The 21620-nt window shown below is 37.1% G+C and overlaps 1 protein-coding gene and 1 long non-coding RNA gene across 13 annotated transcripts in view; one reads left to right on the top strand and one right to left on the bottom strand.

Annotated features, from left to right (window-relative positions):
* Positions 1–21620, top strand: part of LOC125270159 — a 173792-nt gene that overhangs the window by 82980 nt on the left and 69192 nt on the right. For all 12 annotated transcript variants that reach the window (XR_007185265.1, XR_007185266.1, XR_007185274.1 and 9 more), the window contains exon 4: positions 20921–21108. This is a non-coding gene — a long non-coding RNA (uncharacterized LOC125270159). The remainder of the gene's footprint in view (positions 1–20920; positions 21109–21620) is intronic.
* Positions 1331–9952, bottom strand: shox (short stature homeobox). Its single transcript, XM_048193453.1, has 6 exons — positions 9542–9952; positions 8021–8229; positions 5548–5605; positions 5190–5278; positions 3548–3763; positions 1331–3270 (listed from the first exon to the last, which is right to left on the bottom strand). Exons 1-6 carry the CDS (start codon positions 9792–9794, stop codon positions 3181–3183), a joined length of 915 nt encoding a protein of 304 aa, XP_048049410.1. The 5' UTR covers positions 9795–9952; the 3' UTR covers positions 1331–3180.

Below are 21620 nucleotides of genomic sequence, written 5' to 3'. Positions count from 1 at the left end.
GTTGAAGAACAGATGAATGTTTTCCAGTTACTGAAGCCCAGCTCCTTGTTCATTTTGCCAATTGCTAATGAAAGGGGATGTCAAAGACTGAATTTTACGTATCTTAAAGTTAAAAATGCTCTCGGGCTCCTGAAGACCTGATGTGGACGCTTTAGAACTTTTCCACCTAGAATTCCCAACACCTTTCTTCTTTAGAGCCTTGTTGAAAATATTAAAAAGGTAAACATTTCCTTGCACTTGCAGGTGAAAACTGTATTTACGTAAGTTATGCATGGACTTTTCATAAGATGTTTAATGCTCTCATGAGTTGGTAGATGTTACATTAAGTGTTTCTACATCAAATGTACCAGATTGGGAAGTATTTTCTGAAATTTGTTTCTTATATGCCAGTACTATGATATATTTATAGAGATTGCTATATAATAGAAAATAAAACGGTACATCAACTTTAGTGTTGTCAGCCATACAACTGCAATAAAATGCAAGTCACTTTTAATGTGAGCAATAACATTTGATTTAATAAAAGAAAAAAAGTTTGGTTTACTTTTAATTAATCTCTTTCAAAGGCTGTCTTTATTTGTGACTTGCGGCCAATATAAATACCTTTGTGTGTTTGTGCATGTTGAAAAAGAAACCGTGACTTGGTGTGGCTTGATTGATGGCGGTCCTACGTTGCCAATTATTAGGGCACATAAAAGGATGCTGTTATGTTCCGCTTCATCCAGCAGACCCCAGCCAGAGGTCAGTGCCTAAATGTGCGGGTATCAGCCTCTGCCTATATCACTCCATCTTGATGTATGAGTGCTAAGCTACAAATTAAACGTGCTCCGACCTTTTAGGGGGTACTTGCTCAACAGGACGCCATTTGGACTAATTTCTCCATGCGATTTAGACAAAAAGCCACTATGTTGCCTGCTGTAATTACTTTGTGTACACACATCTGGATTTGGGTTTCCAGATGCAACAAGCCATCCAAAAAAGGCTTGCTAAAGTCAGTTGTGACTGTGATGTTAGTTTAAGATATATATGGAGGGTACAAAAACATATTGCACCTCATACATGACAGAGGCATGATTAGACTTTGATCATTATTTAGGACATGTAGATGGTAAAGAAGATGTTTTATGCTTCTTTTTTATATAGCATCACATTCATGGAAGAATATCGGTCTCATTTCGTGTAGCTTTTCACATTTCAGATATTGTGGCTCCTCTATAAAGAGTCTTGTCGTAATAGTTTGTACAAATAATAATGTGTGCATATTATATACTGAACCAGAGCAACCTTTATTCATAAAATTTCAGAGGGCCACAAAGTTTTACAAACTCTATTACAAATATTTATAACTTTTATTGATAGATTACTTGTACAAGATGTACATTCTTTTTTTTTTTTTTGTGAAACAACAGAAGAAAAAAAAACTCAATGGTGAATCATGTTTGGGCATGCTTGCATATGCAATATGATGGGATACAACAAATTCCTTGGAGCATCAAGAAAATCTCAACACAAATTATGGTTTCATCCACCATCCCTGAAATGTTTGTAAACTCAAACACGCTACATTTTAGTCAAACAAATGTACTGCAGTCACACGTTTGCGTAAAACTGTTGCAAATGTTAACATTTAAAAAATATATAAAAATAAATGCAAAGCCATGTAAATATGTACACTTGAAATTCGACTATTTAACATTTATAAACTTTCAGATAAAATAATAAATAAAAGCACCTATGACTTCAATTAAAGAAACAGAAACATCCCTAAACAACCGTAATGGTGAACAACGAAAACAGCCCACAATGTAGCGTTTATTGTTAGAGGTAGACCTGACCGAGATCTACTACTGTAGTTCAAAGGCAATTGATGTCTGAACTGGCAATTTGTTTCATAGTACGGTTATGGAAATAATACTGTTTTTCTTGAGCATGTTGTGTTCAATATGATGCTTACAGGAAACAGCTTCTTGTTTATACGGGGAGAAAACAATGTGTATGCATTTGCTAAAACTGTAAATGATTTTGCAGCATTAAATTAAATAATTCTACCTCTATTAATGCGTTCAAATTGTTGTCTTTGGTGGATTTATTGTTATGTTAAAAACCAGACGTGTTTATGACCCATGAACCTAGAGCATTTTTGTACAGTGTCAGATGAACTTTTTCCCTTGTCTGCTTTAAGGTGATATCAATATCTCTTTAAATGCACGTGTACAAAACTATATTAGAATACCATTGAACTTCGGGGAGTTATGGCACATTGCAAATGAGTTAGCAAATTATCTTTTACACAGCTTTTAAAGATGTGTTTGTGGCGAAGGACTCTCAACACATCGACATCAGTGCCAAAAACCCAAGAACTTAAAAATCATTGTTTAATTAGCAAACATCAACCGCTATATTACGTTTTCCATATTTACAGTATTGCACTTAACTGCACATAATTGCATTTCAGTTAAACTGATGTTTCTTAAAATGTTAAATTACAAAGTTGCAGTTACTGTTTATCCTTTTTGAAAGAAACCAAAAAAGTGATTTTAAATGTATTTCAGCGAAACGAAAGCCAAATTTGTTTCCCCCTTACATAAAAGTAGTATATCTTGCATTAAGGATTGTAAACACCTTAATACAAGACCTGAAGTGCAAAAGCTAGGTTCACTTCTATTCCAGGACACATCACATAAAAAAGAGAGCACAAAATATGAGAATGAAAGCTAAAAGTCCATACACATGCCCGGAAGGAAATAACAGCAATGCAACATTTCCTCCCAAAACAGAAAGAATCATAAGAATTCCACTAAAAACCAGGCGATTGTGCCATTGATGTTATTGCTGTTTCCAGTCTTTGTCCACAGCAGAATGAACAAAAAAAAAAAAAAAAAAAGAGAATGCAAATAACGGCTTTAGGATATGAATTGCAGTGGAGGGTTATCATGGCAGTGATCAACATAGATGTATGTCAGTTACAATGGAGGCCAGCCCCAATAGGTCTATCCTTCAATTGAGCACGTGCACTAGGCAGCGGCACAGTGGTAGGAGGCAAATATGGCCGTCTCTTTCTTTTCACTTTGAGGTTGCGATTCCAAAGTTTCAGTGTCTGTCCGTAAAAACACAACCTCTAGCCTCACTCTGTGTCTGCCTTTGCTTTTTTAAAAAGTCTTCTCTCCTAAACGCTGGTTTTCAGACAGACATCCAGACATTTTTGTATGGTCCTGGGGCTGTGATCTGTGCCTGGAAAGGGCTGAGCCAGTGGCCTCCAAGAAGTCCTGCCTGTTGGGCGAAAAGTAAAAGGTGATTCATTGGTATTTAATTACCTTTCTCTACAAGTGGTTTGTTTTGGCAGCTGGTTTTTTGTGACTTTTTTCTCTCTCTCATTCTCTCCCCTTACACCCCTTTTTTTCTCTTTTGTTTTTATTTTGTTTTGTTTTAACTGTGAGTGTCACGGCCTTTTCACAGGCTTAGTCTTGTGTTAGAAGCAATTATCAGTTCAGAGCAGCAGAGAAGCCCATGGGGGTCAGAGTCCCAGCGCCTCGGCGTGTTTTCTTGCCTTGAGTCGCAGGTCGGCGATGCTGGAGTTCTTGCTATTGCTCTTGGCAGCCGCTACCACGGCGGCCGCCGCAGAGGCCGAGTCTGCCAGCGACGCGATCGGTAATCCAAAGGGCGGGGGCGGGAACATCAGATAGGGAGCGTGGGCCGCGAGGTGTGGGTGCAGATGAGGATGGGAGTGTGTTCCGACCCCCTCCAACTGTAACTGAGCTTGGACCTGCGGGGTGAGCAAAAACAAACACGGAGTTAGTCGGCGGCCGTGGGGTCAGCTCGAGGAGCGGTAGGGATCCGCTTTCAGGCTCGGACACCGCTCCAAAGCTTTTCGGTGAAAACACTCTCTCACTCGACTCAGTGCATTCTTTTTCATCTGATCTTGAGCTGAATTATGCAATGCGTTCAGACGGCTTAATAGTCAAAGAACTTCCATCAGCTGCAAATCTCAAATCTCAGCATATTAGTTTGATCCACACTGAATCTTTCCATACAACCTTTAAAAGCTGTAACATCATGTAATCTTAATTATATATTCAATGGCATAAATAAACAATTTCGCACCCAAAATATTCATTCTCATATATATAAATATTTATTCGCATAGTTCCTAGGGGGGGGGGGGGGGGAGATGTAAGCAGGCAGCATAAAATATAAGGTTGCAGATTCTTAGCAATTATTTCAGTAAGATGAGGTGAAAATTAGACATCCGCCAACTTAAAAAGTGACTTATTTTTTATTTTATTTTTTAGTATTCTTCTCATGTATCTTTCTCTGCACAGGGATCATAAATATTTCAAAGCTTTACATTTTGTGGTCCAACTAAAATACAACATCTGACAAGCAGCACAAGTTTTTGACACCGGGAAAGAAGGTTTTACCAATGTTTCTTTTTTTGTTTTCCGCATGAATACGAAGCATAGGGAGATTACTTTGAAAGGAGGATGTCAGACCTGGTAGTCTGTTATTTTTGGCAAATAATCAGGTATGAATACAGCCTGTCTCATCTGAGTTTCTTTGCTACTCACAATTTCTAACCACAGGCCTTCTGACTTGCATTTATTTGAATTAACTCTGTGTGAAAATACTCATAAAAATTAAAGCAGGCCCGTTGCTCCAGTGTCTCCACAAATCAGTCAAATTGGACTGTGCAACCCCACTACAGGGGCAGTCAGAACAACAGGTGGTGGACATTTGTGGTGTTCAGTATGCAGTCCTCACGCCTCGGCCCTGCCAATGCTGCTCAGTGCCAATAACCATCAGTGCGTTATTCCTCTCTTTCATAATCTCTTTTATCTGCCTTCCCCTCGCTGTGCTATTAGCTTAATTATGGCTGCTCTCTCGTCTGGGTGATGCAGACAGTTCTTCACCACCAGATGAAATGTCTCTCGGTCCCTCTTATCTCACTCGTCTCTCATCGGGTCCCGGAGGTGAAAGGTTCGCGCCCTTCGCACGACGCATGGAGACTAGTGTCAAATCAGATTGTTTGTCAAAGCCAAAACATTTCTCTGCCACTAAGCTACTTTTAGGCCCAGGTGTTATAAGACGTTTATTTAGTCGACTGAACTGCACATTTGCATTTGGATGTGCTGGTTTTGAAATGCGACCATTTGAAAGCACAAAATATTAAAGAACGAAACCTGTGTTCCTACCTGTTGAAATGGCATTCGGAGTGCGCCCATATTCACGTAAGGAGCTACCCTGCACGCGTCCAAGTGACTCGCGGTGCCCAAAATAACTCCTGAATAGAAAAGAATAATAAATGAGCAAAGTTAGTCATAATTATTTTTTAATGTAGATTATTTCACCGTTCAAAATGTAATGAGTTATAAAATGGCGTTTTGTCAGAGCCGCGGTGCATGAGGTTTGCACGTGCTCAGGACATCTAAGAGCTTTTGGCTCACGAGCACCCAGGTTGTAGGGCAGTGTCCCATAAATTAAATTGAAATAGCATAAAATAATAAAATCTAATGTTTACACAAAACATTTAATAATTAGGTAGCATTTTACCTTTGTGCATTTGATTTTCCTGTTTTCGGCATTTCGCTCTTCTGTTCTGAAACCATACCTAAAAAAGAAATAAAACACGGTTATGCTTTATCGTGTTCACCACCATTCATGGCTTTTAGGCTACATTGAATTACAAAAAAAAAACTGCAAATTTGTTGTAGGCTACTCAATTTTCCGATTTATGTTGCCTCCGATAATTTATTAGCCTACTTTATTAAACACTCTAATTGGAAAAGCGAGTTCTGTTATTCATTGTTCCACAACTCTTCCTCATAGTTAATATTGCAGTTTGTATCTTCTAGCCTACTCAAATTAATTCTTTATGTATTCTTTGGCTGGGTTTACATTTAAAGAGGTCTATATTTTATTTATAGCTATATTTTTTTTTTAATTTCCTTTTTTGGTAAATGAAATGATGATGAAGGCCTACAAGCCCCTTTCAAATCACCATATTGGCTAATCGACAATTTTACATGGGTGAAAAAAATAGTTTTTTATAAAATCTTTTTTTTTTTTCTCCCCCATATAATTAATTTGCTTGCCTAGTTGCTTGAAAAGGTGGGAAATAATAATTTTGAACAACGTGAATTTATGCTACTGTATGTTCTCCATCATTACTCACTTTTGTCAGTTCAGTTAAATCATACAAGCTATAAAGTGCTTTATGAACGCTCAGACTCGCTCATTAAAATTTAAAAGAAAATGGTGGTCTGTCAGTCTGTTCTTTTAAAGACACTCCGGTTTTCCATTATGACATATTATTATTATTATTATTATTATTATTATTATTAGGTCTATTATTATTATTATTATTAGTCACACTGTGACTTATAGCGCGCCACAATGAATGTTTCAATCATATTTCAATCTCTGATCGATTGTAATTATCCAGCTCTATGCTATAGGGAAAGTGAGCTACACTGGTTTCGACAGTTATTTCTTCATTAAGGACCACTCAATGATGCGGTTCACAAATACCCTAATCTGATTTCCGTTTGATTTTTATTAGAGACAGTGAATAATGACATTTAATTTAGCCCTGCACCAAAAACCGAAAGATATTAGTCGTAATTGAATTACTGCCTTCTCCTCACTGAGGTCTCATAACTTTCAATTAGATTCTTGACAGCTGGTCGGCGTGGGGCTTCAATACAACAGTAGTATAGTAGCAGGTTCATATCAACTATAGGCTACCTCACGTCCAGAGTTTTCCGCGAATTTTAGAATGTGATATGAGTCATAAAAGGTCTCATAGAGAGGCGTTTTTAACGCAGTATGAATTTTTGGTTGCATCAAATCACAGCTCTGACCTCTTCTTTGCTCTCCTCTTTTAATCTGATTTCGCCTCCGCCTCTGAAACATTAAAAAATGTCGTGCTTGCAAGCTGTCACACTGGCAAACAATGTTACTTATTTTCCCATTACATTTTGTAACACGGGGTATGTCACTGTAGGAGTTAAGATCGAATTGAATTATTCCTAATACATTTTTATAGGAACAGTATATCAAGCCAATGGCAGATATTACAAAGATAAGGTTGGAGAAAATGAGGTGAGTGACATAAGAAGGTATCCCCTGCAGCAGCGGTTCAATCTCTTCATTAATTTTAATGATGTGGTTAGATCTTTCTGCAGCACATAAGCAAGTTTTCCTTTGAATAAAGCTGCTGCTGCAGGAACTAAAAGGCTATTTCATATCCACACCCACCACTGAAACTGAACCCGCATAAATCGAAAGACAACAGAAATACTTTGTGTGTGAGTGAGTATAACAACAACTGTCTCCAAATGTTAAACATCTCAGGCGCATGGTGTGATATACAAATTTAATAGCTATACTTAAGCAAGTGTGTGGGAGGAATAAAGGCCTAGCGACCACACTATTTATTTGATTATTTTTCACTGCCAGTTCACTCCTCTGTAACAAAATGTTTAACAGTACTTTGTAAATAGATTGCCTATTATTTATAACTTTATAAACTAGTAATAAAAACCCTTTAGTTTTACAGGCATTGAGTTATCAGAGTCATAAACTCCTCTGGGCATATGAACATAAACACCACAAAAGCGATATTATAAGAGACTTAGTATTTCTATTACTTGCTAATATATATAAAAGCAATAAACAGATTATGAATTACCTCCGTGGACATTAGCCTATTTATCTCCATTATGATCGAGCTATTTTCACACATTTAGGCCTACTTTAAACCATTTCAAGACCATGTACGTAAAACGATGAAAAATGAACCCCCAATTGACATCCAGGTTATTTGCATTTCCAGAAGTTGCATTCGTGATGCATTCGTTTAAAAATTAATCTGCACGCTCTCCTGGTAATGTTTTCAAATTCTTAATATTTGAATGTAGTCATTTGCTTGATTTATCTGTTCTGAAATTGTTTTCAAATATATATATTTTTAAAAATAGAATGGATAAAATATAACAGAACGTATGGAAGAATGGACGCTTACCTGCACGCGGGCCTCAGACAGCCCCAGCCTCTGACTCAACTCCTCCCGCATGAAGGCGTCCGGGTAATGCGTCTCATCAAATAAGCGCTCCAGTTCATTCAGCTGCTCTAACGTAAAATTTGTCCTGCTCCGTCTCTGCTTCAGTTTACTCTGTGCGTCCTCGTCCTCTGATTTCACATCCTCCTTCTTGTCTTTGCAGTCGTAAATTCCTGTGAAAATACAACATGAACACATAAAGTATTTATTTTTAAAGCGTTTGTTTATTACCTAGTCTACATTAGCCTAGTTTTTTTTTTTTAATTGCAGATGGCGAGAATTTTAATCAGAATCGGCATAAATACCCTAAATTTAATTAACATGATGTCACACTTTAGCCTAAAAATTAAAACAATTTTCATAAAATCCGAGATGAATAACTTCAACCTACTTCTGCTTTGAAACAACATTGTGAAAATCGCTTTACAAATAAAATTGACTTCCAAATAAAACCAATAATATTCTCGATATTTTTATATGCATGCATTCTTATATTTAGATAAATAGATTAGATCATTATGTCATATTAATCATATTAATCATATTAACAGACATTAGAAGTTTACAAATAAAAGCCAATGAAGCTTTGCACTTTAAAAAAAAATTATGGATCTGGATCCTCATTCCAGAGCAGTATTAGAATAAAATTTGTTATTTGGAAGTTTTGGAACTCAAAACTTGCAAAACTTTATCTTACTGCAATAATTTCTTTTCTCAATGATTCTTTGAAATGTCTTTGTTGTTGTGTTGTTGTTGTTTTTTTTTAATGTAGCATATTAATAGCATTTATATTTACCCATTATTATTATTATTATTATTAGCTATTATTACTATTATTGAGGTCTTGTATTCCAAAACAAACTATCATGGGCCTGCCAAGATTGTTAAACATCTTTCTTCACAGTTTTTAAAGCAAACCCGTTTTAAATTAAATATCTCTTTCAAAATATTATCACCCACATGGTTCTGTGTTAAATTATATTCTGTTTTACTCTTTATTTACACGAGTGTTTTGTGCGTAAAGAGTAAATATGTGTCTTTAGTAATTTCCTGGCAATTCAACAAGAAACACTAAGGAATAAATTGATAGATCGTTCTTTCAAATTTGACAAGACAGGGGCCTATTGTTTTGACTGTAATTCCTCAAATGTGAAGACAGACGACTATTTTTATAGATTTATTGTGATTCTCTTACTTAAAATTGCCTTTCGTTGTTCTTTTACAAAACAAAACGGTTCTCTACACGGCACACACATCAACGAACCATTGCGTCAGCTGAATACAGCTTGAATTTCTCCACTCGCATGCTAGTTAGCCTCTTAACACAATCGAAATCTTTCTTTAAGATAATGAAAATGACCTCAATATACAGTAATTCAGGTTTTATCAATATTACAACAACGCCAAACGCATTCGCGCGAAAACCTAGTTGTAAACGCGCCTCCAGCGAAACACATGATTAGACTTTGCGTAAGTGCAACTCACCGTCAGTAGCCCGTGTCACGTTAAACTCCTTCAATTTCTCCTTTTCCAGCTCTACGTGCTCCTTGTAAAGGTGTACCGGACAATGGTTGTTGTTGGTTTCTGTAATCTCCTGAAGGCTGGTCTCCGAGTTGCCCAGCTCTCTGGCTCGGGCTAAACCACTCTCCAAAACTTCCCTGTACGTGATGCTCTCTTTGCTGCTCTCCTTGCTTTTCTGATCGAAGGATTTCGACACGAACGCCGTGAGTTCTTCCATGGCTGATTACGGAAATCCACTTTAAAATGAATCTAACGCGAATCTTTGTGTCTGCTCAACAGTGATTTCGGCGATATGTTTGCGTGTAGAAGGTTTAGATCACTCCTGCTGTTATGTCTGTGTTTTTCAGATCACACTATTTATACACGGCCACCTCAGCCCGGCCCCCATCGCCATCATGTCTAGAGTCATTACAGGCGCTTCTGAATTCAACTTTCAGCGGCTTTTCCTCAAATCAATTCTGCACTGGATGGAGTCCCCTTAATTTAATTATAATTAATTAGGATTCCTACAGTGCCGTGTGGTCAATTGGAAATGGGAACCGTGTTTAATTAATTCTGTGATAATTTCACTGACGCAATTAGAGGATATGAATATTGCAGCATGACATTATCGGTTCATTTTGGTATATAGCCTATTGACGTTAACATGGACGGAGGCTATCGAGAATTTGCTGATCGAAGATACAGAAACAATTCAAGGAAAAATAGACGGTGCTAACTTGCAGGAAGCGTCCAATTTATGGATAACTTTTCGATATTTTCATCGACAGTCATTATTTTCAGTGTTTAATTTAGCTATTGCCTATTCATCGTGATCATAAGTAGGCTAAATCAAGTAAAATAATCATTAAAAAATAATTTATTATATGTAGGCTATTTATATTTTTATATTATTTAATATATTCATATAGGCCATAGAATATTTAGATTGCATAAATTTAATATAGGCTAATTTATCATAAAAAATGTATAATCTTGATAAGATGATTTCGTGGCCGCTTTCATACAGTTGATATTCCAGTTAGCTATTTGTGTCCCATAGGCTATGTGGCTTTATTTTATTAGAAAAAGTCATTTTATTCAACAGTTTAAAAACGTTGTTGTCCAAATTCTTTATATATTTAACATCCATGAGCAAAGATAAGAACATTTGGTGTGATTGTAGCACAAAGTATCCATGCACGCGCCTTTGCAATAATTGTTTCAGTATAATTGCACGACGCAAGTCCTGTTACTGTACCACACTGATCATAATAATATATTGAATGTAGCCTAAATATACGCAAGGCGTTAGTTCATCTATAGTCTTTAATAATAATAATAATAATAAAAATGGTGTAAGCTCTTCAAAAGAATTGAAATATTTTTATATATGAGTATTTTTTGAATTCTTAAAGTGCAAGATATAAACGATACATCCATCAGACATAATCATGAGCATTTATTTCTAGTGTGGTTATTTTAAAAATGCATAAGACGCTCGGATATGGTGCTATGATATTATCGCAGGCACGGATCAGTGCAGGGCGAGAATAAAAAGGGCAGAATCAAAAGGATGTTATGATCCCTTGTGAATATTGAGCACCGTGGTGTGAAATCGCTCATGTAAACCTCACAGATGACGTGTTTGATAGCGATTTATTTATTAAATCCATCCTCGTTTAAGACTACAGTCCCATATTTGAATATTTTTCTAACATATGACCTTGTGATTCATGTTGTCGAATTTTTGTTTCAATTTAAAGAAATCACTTTTCTTCCAAATGAGAATTATTATTTTTGTTTTATTTATTTTTTCTGTATGCAAAAAAAAAAAACAAACAAAAAAAAAAAAAAAAACTAAATATATAGTCACTCTTTTATTTATGAACTTGACGATATTGGCTATATTTAGGCAGTGATGTTGGATGGAAACTCATAAAGGGTCACGTCAAGGGAAGGATAAAGTGTGTCAGGTGCACCTTTGATTCCGGGAGATTCCAAGAGTAAGCTGAAACACCGCTTATGAAGTTGGATTACTCCTTTCTCAGTTGTTTTTATTATAGCTTAGAGCAGACGGGTAGGCCTTAATATTTTCAGCGTCTCTGCTGTGATACCTTCTAGCAGGCCTTTAAAAAAACTGTGTAGCTCACTTTAACGGATTGTAGAACTTCAAAGTGGCTGGTGCAGATGTTTTAAAATTAGTCAGTATATGCTACACCACAGATACACGTGCGGTTCACAATCAACAACAGCCTCCAGGGGATCGATACAGCCTGTATGGGCTATACATACGTGGGTAAATCGACAACTCGGGATGTTCTCACTCTGCCTCACTAGTGTCACTGAAGTTTAGTAGCAGACAATCCTTAAAGGCGCAGGAATTTATTTCCAATCTCTCTCTCTCTCTCTCTCTCTCTCTTTCTCTCTCTCTCTCTCTCTCTCTCCGATGTGGACTATTCCTTCGGAAAACGTATGGCGACCTTGTGGATTTGGTGCCGCTTGTGTTTAGATGAAGTTTATTGGCATTTACGAGCATTAAACACAACACAACACAACATACAAAGCAATATAAATACCCCATAACAATAGCAGAATAAACAGTGTAAACAAATAAACTGTTGGTGAAAATAGCAGCCCAGAGCTAACGAATAGCTCATTTCAGTCATATCCTCTTTAAATTGTTGGCTTACTAAACGATATGTTTCTTATTTCTTTGTAAACGGCATATTTCATAATTTCTTATCTTGTTCACATATTTTCTGTTATGACTTTAAGGGGTGAGCAGGCGCAATTAAATGACAATTAAGCTCTAAAAGGTTTCACTGGAAGTGACCGAATTAAGGTCGGACAGGTTGATGGATTACAGTCTATATCTGGGTTGTAAAGAAATAAATAAATCGTCAAGTGAAATGTCGATAACAATTTTACATCTGAAGCCACGGGCGATGTGCGTAAAAATTTCTGACTTCATTGTCTTAGTCGGAGAAAAGTAACACAGATATCACCTTTTGGAAACGAACTCAAAATATATGGATCAACACATGTAAATAATACTTTCTGTGTCAGTTTGCATCTCGCAACAGTACGTATATTTTTATTTTGTCAGATAAAGCAAGCAGGTGGCTATACTGGCACTTTAAGAAATAATTGCTCTGCATTACTTGCATCCCCTTAATCAGACTGCAGAGACAGCAGGCAGGATCCTGCTTCCAGTTATGCAAAATGTAAATGTAATTATGCCTTATTCTTCTAATTGTGTGATGTTAAAGTTCATCCTCCTCTCCTACCTTTGATTAGCTTTTGGCACATTATTAGCAAATAAACAGCTTTATTAAGTTTGATGCCATTTGAGAGAGGCCTGGACCATGTGGCCCCTTAAAAGTAAAGCAAAGAGCTGTGATGTAAAATTTGTGTCTATATTGGCAACAGGCCATTTAATCATTCAGCCAGTGAATCAGTCCCCGGTTTCAGCTGAGCTATATGTGTGTCGTTATTCTTCAAGCAGCACTCATTCTTACAAGGGTTAGGCAGCTTGTTAATAAAGTGGAGGGGAAAGGAGACCCAAGACCTTTCTGCGGGAAGTCCAGGCTTACTCTGACAAATGCCATAACAGCGTTTGAACTTGCTCATTCACTCAGATGAATCCCTTATGTTCACGAGGCCAATGCGTTCTAAATTCATATTTAAAATGGTGGCTATTTGGTGTTGTTTTGAGTCGTGCTGATTACTTCAGGGTTTGAACCCCCAATTAGGTGCAATGGCCGACCCCCAGTGGCAGACAGTTTTGAGTGTTATGCACAGGCATGTAGGGAAGATAATGAGGCGTAGTTAACCCTAACAGGCTTCCTCCTGTCTCTTGCTGTAGTTTGCGTTTAACCTCAGAAAAAAGATATGAGGTTAAAAAAATGTGCATTTATTTGTGTTAATACTCTTATGCATAATCATTTTTCTCTTTGTGCTTCTGCAGAATTTGTATTTAAAATAACTATCCAATACTAGTCCTCATATCTGTGACATGTAGGTCCTGGATTTAATTTCTCAGCAGTTATTTCAGTCTGGTACATTTTTTCTGGGTGTTTGAAACCGCTGAAGCAAAGCATGTACAAAAATTGATTATCAACAAAATTATGGCTTAAAGCCAAAGGTCCTGAGTGTTGAAACCCTGAAGCATGAGACCACATTTTTCTCTTCTTTTTCCCTCTGCTGCTTTCTTCCCATAGGCTGATGGTATTAAATTGACTTTATCCTTGAAACATAATAATCCACAGAGTACTCTGACAAACCTACCGCCCCGAGCCCTCCACCTCTCCAATCCCACCCCGAACAAGCTCTTCCTGGCTTTTTATTCTGGATACAGCTGATTGTAGCAGCCAGGTTGAGGTGTACGTTTTTATCGTGGTTTGCTGATAACAGAGCCGAACAATTGGCTGCATTGTTGGTCAGAGACAATGTTTTATATTTGATTCTAACATCACCCCTGAAGCTTGTGGGGAGACTGAGCAGAGCTGAAACATGTGAGAATTTCTGGAGATTTCAGTCCAGATCAGGCAGCAGCATTTTGCACTAGCCATTTAGCACTTACAAGCAGAGTTACAGTCTACTCGAGAGACTGAAGACTATATGGGCAGCTAGCTGGGACATGGAGCAATGCCCTTAAAGGGATAGTTCACCCAAAAATGAAAATTCTGTCATTAATTACTCACCCTCATGTCATTCCAAACCTGTTGTTCATCTTTGGAACACAAATGAAGATCTTTTTGATGAAATTTCTGTCCCTCCATAGACAGCTACACAACTGACACTTTGATGGTTAAAAAAGTTCATAAAGAGATCATTAAATGAATCCATATGAATTAAGTGGTTTAGTCCAAATTTTCTGAAGAGACATTTCGCTTTATAGGATGAACCGATTTAATTTAGTTATGATAAACGTAAGCTCAAGCATGTTTGCTTGACGTGTGAGAACCAATGAGGTTCATTCTCGTGTGTTACGCACCATGTTTGAGCTTCCGGATGAGGTTTGTTCTCACGCGTCAAGCAGGTTCTTGAGCTTCTGTTTATGTTCTCTGATCAATGTTTATATGTGTATAAAAGCCTAAATTAAATCTGTTCATCATATAAAGTGATTCAGTCTCTTCAGAAAATTTGGACTAAACCACTCAATTCATATGGATTAGATTTTACGATCTCTTTATGAACTTTTTGAAGTGTCAAAGTGGTAGTTGTGTAGCTGTCTATGGAAGGACATGAAAGCTCACAGATTTCATCAGAAAGATCTTCATTTGTGTTCTGATGATGAACGAAAGTCTTACAGGTTTGGAACGACATGAGGGTGAGAGATTAATGATAGAATTTTCATTTTTGGGTGAACTAACCCTCTAAATTCTTAAGAAAATTTTGATGATGTTATACTGATAAAATACTATGTCAGTCTTGCAAGTAATGTGAGTATGAACTGTTAACTCTGATGATATATTCTGAATGATACAAGCCTCACTCTTAAGTTATAGTCACTTTTTCATACAATATTTAACAGTGAAAACAGTGATTGACAATGCATAAATGTAGTAGCTTGCAGAAAAAGATCTATTTGCATTTGGATAGAAGAAATTTGTTAACACTGAATGTTTAAATCTACTCTGCAGTCAGTATATCCGACCCACCGCACCACCAAGTAGATCTTCAAGTGACTGTAATGAGTCATGTATATTAAACCACGATCTACATGGCAACGACCATGTTGTATCTGTCGGAGGTCAAGCGAGCATGTAGCTTGCCAGCCGAGATGTGACAGGGGAATTTGAGTAAGAGGATCTTTCCTGATCATATCAGAGTTAATAGCTTGGGACCCATGGGAAATAAAATGCCTCAGCACAATAAGCTCAAATCAATACTATGAAAAAGAATTTATGAAAGATGCACAATGTGGCATTTCATCCTCCCATTCACAGATAAGCACCATGCTGACTGTCATCTGAGAAAGCTCAGCTGTTTGTGGAAGTCTGAAGATGTTGGTATGATCAGTCTGATGGGGGATGAAAGCAGTCTCTGCTGCTGGTGTGTAATCAGAAAGAATATCCTGGTAAAGAAACTTTACCAATCAAGTTCTGCTGGCAAATATCATGGTTATAATGGCTAGACTAGCACCCAACCATTACTAACTTCAAAACCAGCTGGCCCAAACTCTGTACTTGATTACTATATGCTCTAATGCAAAGTAATAAGATGTTAAAACCAGGGTTGTGGACTTGAGGTCCACATATTGTCTAAGAAACAACCTCTTATTTACTCCTGTGTTGTTTTGTTTGATTCTTTTGAAGTGTCAATGTTGTGTAGCTGTCAATGGAGAGCACAGAACTGGCTCCGATTTTATTAAAAATATCTTCATTTGTGTTCCAAAGATGAACGAAAGTCTTATGGGTGTGGAACGACATGAGGGTGAGTAAATGATGAACTAACCCTTTAATGACAGTTTTCATTTTTGGGTGAACTATCATTTTAAAGTTAAGTGGAAATTCAGCATGTCTACTTTCTAAATGCATGTTAGTGGTCGTAATGTTAAAAGATTCATCTCTGCATTTTTTTTTACCAATTTTTTGGAGCTTGTAATTTGTAATCAAAATGTCATAATTTGATCTTCCAGTGAAATAACAGACTTCTCTCTGGTGACGTATGCCAAACAATCATTTAGTCCACTTAAACCCCTTACATCTGCCTCCATCCAATCAACAATTGATGGATAGAACCCCGCCCTGCATTTTATTATTTTCCATAATCCATTTCACTCGGATGCACATCACAATATGGAAGAAAAATCTGTTGCTACTTCCATTACATCGCAACTTTGTTATTAATGTGAATACTATATAGTGGTACTGATAAAGTTAAGTTTTTTAATATTTTTTTGGGGGGGTTAATTGGTTAAGAGTTTAGTTTAGTTGGGTCCCTGGTTCAAGAAATGTTGTCATCCTCTGCGCTGAAAGCTACATCACAGTCTAGATTAGCTGATTCTCTAAAAGTGCTCCTGGAGATTCTGTGCTCAACCTATGTGTACTATTTTAAATGAAACATGGCTATAAAAACCAAGACATACTCCCAAGATACATATTCCCTTTGCAAACAGTCTTAATTAGGCTGTTCTGTGTGGAGTCTATCAACTCTTCTCAGAGCTACTTCTGGCAGACAAAGAAAATCACACATTTGTTCTTGTTTATGAGGTCATTCCGCCTGCAGTCTAGTTTAGAAGCTCGGCTCATTGCATGTGTTGAGCAAATAATCTATGAGGGGAGCGAGGGGTGCTTGTATCTTGTGGTCAAAGCTGAAGACCTAGCAGGCTCGCAGTTGCTGATAGCACACATTAATTTGCTTAATGCGGACATGTATCATTTTCATCTCGCTCAACCATCCCCCTGAAAGTAGACTGACAGGATTTCGCTTACAGTAAATGAGCGGTTAAATGTATGCCATCCGCATCATTTTTTCAGTCTCTGGGTCTCTAGTGTCATTCGGACATTGCCGACTCATTTAGCATGAATACAGACAAGCTTTTATGCCGCATCCTGCACTTGATCAATCATGCAATTAAAAGCTGTTTCAAAACAGCAGCATTTTTAATTTCATCCGGCTTTAGCTAAAGACGTGGACTGCGTCCATTTGTTGGGGGTGATTTATGCACTCATCTTAAGAAGGAGAAGTCACTGATCTGCAGGCTCATTAAGATTAATTAGTGACGGGCTGCAGAGTGGCGTGGCTGATGAAGAGGCGCTGGAAATGGCCAGCACTGCCAAGGTGAGGCGAACAGCTCTTCGGGCTTCTCTCTCTTTTCGCTCTCTCTTTTTGCTTGCAGCCTGAGGGTTGTGATGGAAGGGGGGAGGGACTGAGTAAGGAAAGGGAGAAGGGAGGCACACCATCTGTAGGCAAGTCCCTCAGCAGAGTTACCAGTCACCCCCATCTGTCATGCTGTGTCTACCCCCCCTCCCCCACCCCCCAACCGGCCCGTCCCGTCCCCCTGGGCCAAGCTATTCAACCACTAACAGAACCAGCACTGGACAAAGATCAGGAGCTCTCCAGCTCACAAACGCTGACCCTTTAGTAAAACAGACCTAACTGAAACATTGGCAAACAGACAGGTAGAACAGACATGAAAGAAATTCAAGGAATAGGTCGCCCAAAAATGAAAATCAAGTCATTATTTGCTCATCCTCATGTCAGTCCAAAGTCCAAACCCATATGTTGTTATTTTTATCAGGGAACACTAAAGGAGAAATTTTGAGGGATCTTACTGCAGCACTATTCCATACAACAACAGTTTATAGTGACCACATCTGTCAAGCACACACACACACAAAAAAAGCCATTTAAAAGTCCATGTAATTTGTGCACTGCATTGCAAGTCCTCTGAATTTATATTATAGCTTTAAAGTCATCATTCACTTTTGATATTTTCTTCCACTTAGAATATAAAATATTAATACAAAACATCATTATTGATAACAGTTTGAATATGCAGAACAACTGTTTATTATTATTATTTATTTTTCCATAACAGAATGTTCTCATTTTGTTGTACTGTTATTGTATGGGTGTAATGGTACATGTATTAGTTCCAAACTGTACAGTACAGATGTCACAGTTCTGTTCATACAGTTAGACGATGAAAACCGTCAGTCACAGGCGATCCACACTCCAATCCAGAAGGAGGTGCGCGTGGTAATGCAACACTGTTTGCTAACTGCCACAACAGGAAATGTTCTCTAGATGCACGCACACGTTGAATGCGTTTTTCTGTGCTTATGGACAAAAAAGGAGAACACTTTGAAAGGCTTACGCACTCAACTGTGCACGAAATGGAGCTGGACGTGAAAAAAAATTAAGTATAGGAGGTTTGGGCTTAAGCCTTGAATGTTTAAATATAGTTTAAGTGGAGCAAATTTTAACACTCCTAATGCACAAGTTGTATTTTTCATTATTCTGTTTAATTTGTACTTTTGTAACACAAGATGCTTTTCAGTTCTGTAGCTGATTGTAGCTAAATACCATTTGTTTTCTATTAGCCTTGTAAAAAAATATGACCTGCTGTATGCAAGAGTGCATTCTGTTTACTGCTTAGTGCTTAAAATGCTTAAGGAGGCTGTAATGTACGAACTACCTCAGGGGGGACTAAATGCCGCTAAGTGGAACAAACTTTAATTTGCACAATTATCTGTTCAAAATAAATGAAAAAAACCTAGCATTGTGAATTTTTAATAATAATTGGAGGATTGCTTTTTTAATAATAATTGGAGGATTGTAGGATTGCCGGTAACACTTTAGTTTAGGGTCCAATTCTTACTATTAAATAGTTGCTTATTAGCATGCATATTACTAAGATATTGGCTGTTTATTAGTACTTATAAAGCACACATTAATGCCTTATTCTGCATAACCATATTCCACATCCCTTAATCCTACACAATACCTAAACTTAACAATGATAATAAGCAGTAACTAGGGGTTTATTGAGGCAGAAGTTTATAGTTAGTATAGTGGACTTCAATGAAGCCCAAACAGTTGAAGGTCAAAATTACAGTTTCATTGCAGCTTCAAAACATTCTACATGATCCCAGACGAGGAATATGTGTCTTATCAAGAGGAACCATCTATCTATCTATATATATATATATATATATATATATATATATATATATATATATATATATATATATGCCTGTATATATATATATATATATATATATGCCTGTATATATATATATATATATATATATATATATATATATATATATATATATATATATATATATATATATATAGGCCTGTATATATATATATATATATATATATATATATATATATATATATATATATATATATATATATATATATATATAGTTTTAACAATAAATGCTCATCTTGAGCTAGATCTCTTCTTCTCTATTAGAATTCCGGCAGTGTAGACACTGCTAAGTGTATTACTGCCCTCCACAGGTTAAAGTTTGAACTAATTGTTATATACTTACGCAAGCATATTGTATATGACAATTTAGTTCAAACTTTGACCTGTGGAGGGCAGTAATACACTTAGCAGTGCCTACACTGCTGGAATTCAAATACAGAAGAAGAAGAGAGCTAGTTCAAGATGAGCATTTATGGTTTTATTAAAATTTTTCTATTTTTTTTTTTAGAAAATGAGCGATGGTTTCTCTAGATAAGACCCTTATTTCTCGTCTGGGATCACTGTAAACTGTCATTTTGACCTTCAACCGTTTGGGCTCCATTGAAGTCCACTAAATGGAGAAAAATCATGGAATGTTTTCATCAAATACCTTAATTTCTATTCGACTGAAGAAAGAAAGACATGAACATCTTGGATGACATGGGTGTGAGTAAATTATCAGGAAATTTTAATTTTTCCTTTTGTACCGAAATCGTACTGAACCGAGTCCTAAAACTATTTTTTTTCCACACCTGCCAATGGCCGGTGACTTAAGAAAGTTTACTGGCCAAAAATATTTTTTTTACCAGCCATGACACAATAACAGGCAGTTATGACACCAAAATTTTAGATTGTGTTTTGTTGTTTGGTTAATATTAAAAACGCAGACAGTAGCAGGATTATTAGGATGCTGTCACTTTAAGACTGAATGCACACTCGTCATGCGTTTTGTGTTTGCATTAACTTAAGACATATCCAACTGTGTTTACTAGGATACTCGCCGAGACAGGCGGGGTTTTTTTTACATAATTTGAAGTGATTTTGTCCACTGAAGCACAGGAAGGCATGAAAGAGAGCTCAATTTCGCGCGCTGTCTGAGAGACGCGGCTTTCAGGTCGTGCGCTTCGGATTTTGAACCTCCCACATAGCGCGTGAGTTACAAATTCCTTTTAGCGTGTTCCAGCGTTTGAATATTTACATTGGAAAGGCTAAAACTTTAGTGATTATGAAGCACTGACCCGTCAGCTGTACAGAGCGCGTAGTTCACATTCATGTTGTCGCAACATTGCATTGTTAGAATTCAAAAAATTGTTACTGGCCAATTGGCGACTGATACCGTTTCATCCAGTCACCCACGCCGATTTTTACTCTTTACTCGCATTTTGCGCTTGGCTAGTGTTCATTTTAGGCCTTTTTTGTGTGTGTATATATAATATATATACATAAAAAGGCATCCTGAACTACAGAAACAGGTTAGTCAAGTATATTTATGAATTAAATTCTCAATTTATTTTTTTGTGTGGAGCCCATTGCAAGTAGCAACACTCTTACCTTACCAGTACCTTAGGGCAGTGTCTGTTGGAGAGGACCCAGGTTTTGAAAGGCCAAACGACTGCCTCTCATCTCCAACATATCTTCTTTTGTTCCAGCAGCCCAGCCACCCCCTGTTAAAGACCAATGAATTCTGAGTCTTCACTTTACTTCTCCACACCACAGAGATGTGAAATGGACAACCTTGTTAGGTGACAGAGGATACTACTGCCCTTCAATCAGACCACCTGTCAGTGTACATGCTGCTGTTTTCCTGAGGCTGTGTACATTCAAGCTGCCATATAAGGTGATTCATTTTACATGTGCTCATAACAAAAGCTGACATCTGTGGTAAGAGAGGGGGAAAAAGCTATAAGGTCTGTGGTCATAATATCAGAGTGACAGGTAATGATGTGCCTGAAACTTCAGCTGAATTGCTTGAGTATGTGACAGGGCAACGGATTGCGAGTAAAGTGATTGCAAATGAAACAAAAAATACAAATTGTGCTAATAATTTGTTAAATGTAATCTTGTTTGAGTGCTCAGGCTATGATGTCCGATTCAAGGACATATGATTCTTAAGAACTGATTCTTTGTAATGAGTCAGTCAGAATGATTCAAGAAATGCACGTGAATAGTAGTTCTCAGCCTTTTTGATTTGAAGGCCCCTCGTTGTCAAACACAATTTTGTAAGGACACCCCCCACCCCATATAAGGTAGGATATTTCCACTAGTATTTCTGGTATGATTATGACAAAGCTGCTTGTTTTGGGTCTTTTTTACACATAAGTATACAGAAAAAAATTGATTTGAACTATT

The sequence above is a fragment of the Megalobrama amblycephala genome, linkage group LG6, assembly GCF_018812025.1.
Source record: "Megalobrama amblycephala isolate DHTTF-2021 linkage group LG6, ASM1881202v1, whole genome shotgun sequence".
In the NCBI taxonomy this organism is placed as follows: Eukaryota; Metazoa; Chordata; class Actinopteri; order Cypriniformes; family Xenocyprididae; genus Megalobrama; species Megalobrama amblycephala.
This window is presented reverse-complemented; position numbering and strand designations above follow the sequence as displayed.

Bases quoted from the DNA above. Each gene is read 5' to 3' on its own strand.
- shox (XM_048193453.1), bottom strand. From the start codon at position 9,794: ATGGAAGAACTCACGGCGTTCGTGTCGAAATCCTTCGATCAGAAAAGC. The intron at 8,230-9,541 runs GTGAGTTGCACT...GTATTTTCACAG, and splicing joins CGTGACACGGGCTACTGACG to GAATTTACGACTGCAAAGAC. The intron at 3,271-3,547 runs GCAAGAAAACAC...TTCGCCCAACAG, and splicing joins TCGCCGACCTGCGACTCAAG to GCAGGACTTCTTGGAGGCCA.